This window comes from Nanorana parkeri, unplaced genomic scaffold (assembly GCF_000935625.1).
Source record: "Nanorana parkeri isolate BGI_ZX_2015 unplaced genomic scaffold, ASM93562v1 scaffold491, whole genome shotgun sequence".
Taxonomy (NCBI): Eukaryota; Metazoa; Chordata; class Amphibia; order Anura; family Dicroglossidae; genus Nanorana; species Nanorana parkeri.
This window is the reverse complement of record NW_017306759.1, coordinates 1,072,759-1,078,722: the sequence shown is the minus strand read 5'-3', so window position 1 is coordinate 1,078,722 and position 5,964 is coordinate 1,072,759. Positions and strand designations below refer to the sequence as shown.

At 48.2% G+C, this 5,964-nt stretch overlaps 1 protein-coding gene across 1 annotated transcript in view; it reads left to right on the top strand.

Annotated features, from left to right (window-relative positions):
- Nucleotides 1-5,205, top strand: part of CHD3 (chromodomain helicase DNA binding protein 3) — a 60,708-nt gene extending 55,503 nt beyond the window's left edge. Inside the window, exons 38-39 of the mRNA XM_018560997.1 lie at nucleotides 3,013-3,136; nucleotides 4,947-5,205. Coding sequence (XP_018416499.1) covers nucleotides 3,013-3,136; nucleotides 4,947-5,047 — 225 coding nt within the window. The 3' untranslated portion in view covers nucleotides 5,048-5,205. The remainder of the gene's footprint in view (nucleotides 1-3,012; nucleotides 3,137-4,946) is intronic.
- The last annotated feature ends 759 nt before the right edge of the window (nucleotides 5,206-5,964 follow it).

Sequence of the window (5,964 nt, the reverse complement as noted above, 5' to 3'; positions counted from 1 at the left end):
TCTTCTATCTGACCTCCGTCCTTCCCTTCAGTCTCATATTTGACCTCCACCCTTCCCTTCAATCTTCTATTTGACCTCCGTCCTTCTTCCCTTCAGTCTCATATCTGACCTCCACCCTTCTCTTCAATCTTCTATCTGACCTCCGTCCTTCCCTTCAGTCTTACATGTAACCTCCGTCCTTCCCTTCAGTCTTACATGTGACCTCCGTCCTTCCCTTCAGTCTTACATCTGACCTCCGTCCTTCCCTTCAGTCTTCTATCTGACCTCTGTCCTTCTTCCCTTCAGTCTCATATCTGACCTCCCCCCTTCTCTTCAATCTTCTATCTGACCTCCGTCCTTCCCTTCAGTCTCATATTTGACCTCCACCCTTCCCTTCAATCTTCTATTTGACCTCCGTCCTTCTTCCCTTCAGTCTCATATCTGACCTCCCCCCTTCTCTTCAATCTTCTATCTGACCTCCGTCCTTCCCTTCAGTCTCATATTTGACCTCCACCCTTCCCTTCAATCTTCTATTTGACCTCCGTCCTTCTTCCCTTCAGTCTCATATCTGACCTCCCCCCTTCTCTTCAATCTTCTATCTGACCTCCGTCCTTCCCTTCAGTCTCATATTTGACCTCCACCCTTCCCTTCAATCTTCTATTTGACCTCCGTCCTTCTTCCCTTCAGTCTCATATCTGACCTCCCCCCTTCTCTTCAATCTTCTATCTGACCTCCGTCCTTCCCTTCAGTCTCATATTTGACCTCCACCCTTCCCTTCAATCTTCTATTTGACCTCCGTCCTTCTTCCCTTCAGTCTCATATCTGACCTCCCCCCTTCTCTTCAATCTTCTATCTGACCTCCGTCCTTCCCTTCAGTCTCATATTTGACCTCCACCATTCCCTTCAATCTTCTATCTGACCTCTGTCCTTCTTCCCTTCAGTCTCATATCTGACCTCCACCCTTCCCTTCAATCTTCTATCTGACCTCCACCCTTCCCTTCAGTCTCATATCTGACCTTCACCCTTCCCTTCAATCTTCTATCAGACCTCCGGCCTTCCCTTCAATCTTATATCTGACATCCGGCCTCCCCATCAGTCTTATATCAGACATCCGGCCTCCCCTTCAGTCTTATATCAGACATCCGGCCTCCCCTTCAGTCTTATATCAGACCTCCGTCCTTCCCTTCAGTCTTACATGTGACCTCCGTCCTTCCCTTCAGTCTTACATGTGACCTCCGTCCTTTCCCTTCTATCTGACCTCCGTCCTTCTTCCCTTCAGTCTCATATCTGACCTCCACCCTTCCCTTCAATCTTCTATCTGACCTCCACCCTTCCCTTCAGTCTCATATCTGACCTCCACCCTTCCCTTCAATCTTCTATAAGACCTCCGGCCTTCCCTTCAATCTTATATCTGACATCCGGCCTCACCATCAGTCTTATATCAGACCTCCGTCCTTCCCTTCAGTCTTACATGTGACCTCCGTCCTCCCCTTCACTCTTATATCAGACCTCCCTTCTCTCTTACAGTCTTGTATCTGCCCTCCGTCCTTCCCTTTAGTCTCATATCTGACCTCCACCCTTCCCTTCAGTCTTATATCAGACCTCCGTCCTTCCCTTCACTCTTATATCAGACCTCCGTCCTTCCCTTCAGTCTTCTATCTGACCTCCACCCTTCCCTTCAGTCTCATATCTGACCTCCACCCTTCCCTTCAGTCTTATATCTGACCTCCGTCCTTCCCTTCAGTCTTCTATCTGACCTCCAGCCTCTCCTTCAGTCTTCTATCTGACCTCCGTCCTTCCCTTCAGTCTCATATTTGACCTCCACCCTTCCCTTCTATCTGACCTCCGTCCTTCTTCCCTTCAGTCTCATATCTGACCTCCACCCTTCCCTTCAATCTTCTATCTGACCTCCACCCTTCCCTTCAGTCTCATATCTGACCTCCACCCTTCCCTTCAATCTTCTATAAGACCTCCGGCCTTCCCTTCAATCTTATATCTGACATCCGGCCTCACCATCAGTCTTATATCAGACCTCCGTCCTTCCCTTCAGTCTTACATGTGACCTCCGTCCTCCCCTTCACTCTTATATCAGACCTCCCTTCACTCTTATATCAGACCTCCGTCCTTCCCTTCAGTCTTACATGTGACCTCCGTCCTCCCCTTCAGTCTTCTATCTGACCTCCGTCCTTCCCTTCCGTCTCATATCTGACCTCCGTCCTTCCCTTCAGTCTTATATGTGACCTCCGTCCTTCCCTTTAGTCTTGCACAGTTGTACCGGCTCCTCTCCTGGACTGAAATGGCTTCCTCTGATATCACTGCTCACTGCGAGCTTCTCACAATGTGCATTAGAAGCTGCAGCACGTCAGATAGAGTCCGCCTCCTTTCCGGGCTGGAGGACGTCCAGCATCATTTAGCTTTTCCCCCAAGCCTGACTGTCCGTGGTCTGCTTCATCATTCACTAGATTTCCGTTCTATCAGTCATGGAGGCTCAGTGTCACCTCTGGGCTTTACCTATGGCAGTCTGCATGAAAATAATGAAGGCATTTTGAGGTTCACATAACTCCTCCCTAGATCCAGCCCACTGCTTACATCAGGACTGAGGGCTTTTGAGAGAAGTTTTGAGACAGGGTGCTGGGATGTTTTCAGGAAGCTATCTACGTACAGCACCCTGCCGGCTCCTCCCACCAGCTATGATCTGCCTGCATTGATGACATCACTGTGTATAAAATAAAGTATGTCATGGAAACAGATTTATTTCAACATGTCCATAGTGGGTTGATGAGTGGGGTTGGGTGGAACGGGGGAAGGAAATATATAAGCAGGGGAAACTACAGCTTCAAAGAGACCCTGTCACTACCATAAAAAAAATTAAACTGCAAGCACCCCCCAAAAAAAGGCCTTATTCTTAGCGGTGGCTGGGGGAGGAGTCAAATCCTTACTTTTATTAAACCTGTTTGGGGCTTTAAAACTCCCCACATTTATCCAAAATGCATCTGTATGCGTATCTAAAATTCTCTCTCTCTCTTGTCTCAGGTGTTTCCTCCTGGACCTTATGCCACTCCCCCTTTCTTTGGGGGGCATTTCACTAGCACCCCACCCACGGCTCCACACTCGGGGGCAAATTATAACCAGATGACCCTGGGATCCTTCCTGCCAGGTAAGCGTGGCCTTCTCTCTCTCTGCTGATTTTCTTCAGAAGGTCGGGGGTCACCGAAGTGTGACGCATAACCGCTCATTACTGGCTGAGTATTAGGACTGAGAAGAGAGGTATGAAGTCACTGGAGGTTTTAGAACACGGATCGGCACACGTATGACGGTTGTCTTATGTGAAAAAAAATCTCTTTATGAAGATAACTTTGTTACTTCTGCTCCTAAAATGCTGCCAGCTCCAGGCTGGTGTTAAAGGGAAAGTAGTTTTGTTTTATATTCTCTAGCCCTGACATAGCCATTGTGGCAGACGGTCAGACCTTGTAGCAGAAGCTCCCCGAGCTACAAGCTGTTTGGTCATTCAGCTCACTGGTTCCCCATGTCAGTTTTCAGTGTCCAGGTTAATGAGGACGCTTTATGACCGGATTTGTCCAGCAGTCTGAATATTCAGTCTAATCCTTTGCTTACCAAAGTATTCCTAGATGCCCAGGCCAAATGTATCATAGTTATCATGGCTTCAACAACTATATGACCTAAATAATAATCTGCTCAGTTTTTTTTTTATTATAGGCATATTTAAATATTAATATTCTAATTGTATCTGACAATTACTGTAATAAACATTTTTTTAATACTGTAATTGTATCTAGCAATTACAGTATTAAAAAAAAAAATGACCACTGCCACCTTTTAGTCTGCAGTGCCTTCTTCAGACTGGAGCCTTATTTTGTCAGTAAAGCTTCTAGTCTGCTATGTCCTAGAGCAGGGGTGCCCATTAGGTAGATGGTGATTTACCAGTAGCTCTCAGAGCTGATGCTGGTAGATCAGGAATGGTGGGAATGGCGGCCCCTTTGTTCCATGTTGGTATATTTATTCCTCTGTGCACACATGATTACCTATTAGCCTGAGTCTGCTGAGCCGAGCTCCCCGACACCTTTCTGGAGGTTGAAGTGCTATGTATTACATCAAAGAATATTCGTTTACACAGCCTGTTGCACTGCACTGTTTACAAAATACAGCACGGTGAGCCAGGGGAGAGAGCGAGGAGAGACAGCCAGGAGAGAGCGCGAGGAGAGATAGCCAGGGGAGAGAGCGAGGAGAGACAGCCAGGGGAGAGAGCGAGGAGAGACAGCCAGGGGAGAGAGCGGGGAGAGCGCGATGAGAAACAGCCAGGAGAGAGAGCGTGAGGAGAGACAGCCAAGAGAGACAGCCAGGAGAGGAGAGCGCAGAGAGACAGCCAGGAGAGACAGCCAAGAGAGGAGAGAGCGAGGGAGGTTTTTTTTTTTTTCTTCGTTGGTAGATCTCATGTAGCTCCTCATTTCAAAAGTAGATCTTAACACAACAAATTGTGGGCGCCCCTGCCGTAGAGGGTCTGGTTCCCGATCATCAGTATGGACTGGAGCTGTTGGGGACAGCCGGGATAAGAAGCCACTAGTCACACAAAGTGCATAGCAAGTGGCGGCTCTCAGAGGGAGGTTGTTTATGAGTCATTATTATGCAGATTGTTACATACAAAGGATTGATATTTCCCTATTTAGATTTATCTGACACTTTATGGAGTTAAGGGGTCAGAGGTCATCTGAGTTCTGATAATTTGCAGCCCAGTCAACCCCCTGACCTCTCACATTGCACTCTAAGATTGCATACCGTGTGCGAGGTCAGGCAATCGGACGTCACGTGACCACTGACCCTCTGCTTTGTGGATGGCATCTCCCATACTACAGTTAGGTAGGGAGCACTGGTAACCGTGGTAACAATTTTAATGTTGTCTTGCCATATCTAATCCTTTTTTTTTGTTTCGTCCTCCTTGGATCCTCCAGCTTCGAATGGGCCTCCGATCCTGGTGAAGAAAGAGAGAGAGATGGATATGATGGAGAGGAAAGAAGGAAGATCCGGGGAGGTGATTTGTATCGACGATTGATGCCTCTCCCCCCCCCAAAATCCCGTCATTCGCTGACGGCCGGGAGATTTCCTTAGGCACTTGTGGGGAAGCAGCTACAGATCAAACCGGCCCACGGAGACCACGAGGAGAGAACTTTGACCACGGTTCAACCCGTCCGTTTCCCATCAGGATCACTCGCAATTTAAACGCTCTAGGCCTGGCGCGGAGCGACGGTCTCTTAAACGGTCCCGTTTTTGGTGGGGTGATAGTGGACTTTTACCCCGCCCCCGAGGAGCAACCAAAATGGCCAGGGGGAAGCAGCTTTATTCCCTCCCCTTCTGCAAGTGACACAGACAGAAGTAGAAAGTCTGTCCCTCCCCTCGTAGGGTGACACAGACCGACGCGAGTAATGGGTCTTTCTGTCACGTGACCACACCCTGGCGCCATATGAATGAGCAGATGATGCTTTATAAAAGCCTTTTGTCAGTCTCTCTCTGTCCCCTGTGTCCTCTCGCCCGACTGCTCGCCTTTTGTTCTTTGCCGCCGATGTATACCGTGTATATAACTCAATAGACATGCGACACGTTGCTTTCCGTATAGCGCTGCCTGACTTGCAATGCCTAGTGTGGTTCTGTTTTTTCTCATGGTGCGCTTTTGCCTCCTGATGTACATATAAATTATACTTTTTATTTCATTCTGCCGGGGAGAGCGCTGTCTTTTATTACGTGCGTTTGTTGGGTACTTTATCAACATACACTATATTGCCAAAAGTATTGGGGCGCCGGCCTTTACACGCACATGAGCTTTAATGGCATCCCAGTCTTAGTCCCTAGGGTTCAGTATTGGGTTGGCTCCGCCCTTTGACGCTATAACAGCTTCAACTCTTCTAGGAAAAGGGGTCCACAAGGTTTAGGAGTGTGTCTATGGGAATGTTGGACCATTTGTGAGGTCAGGTA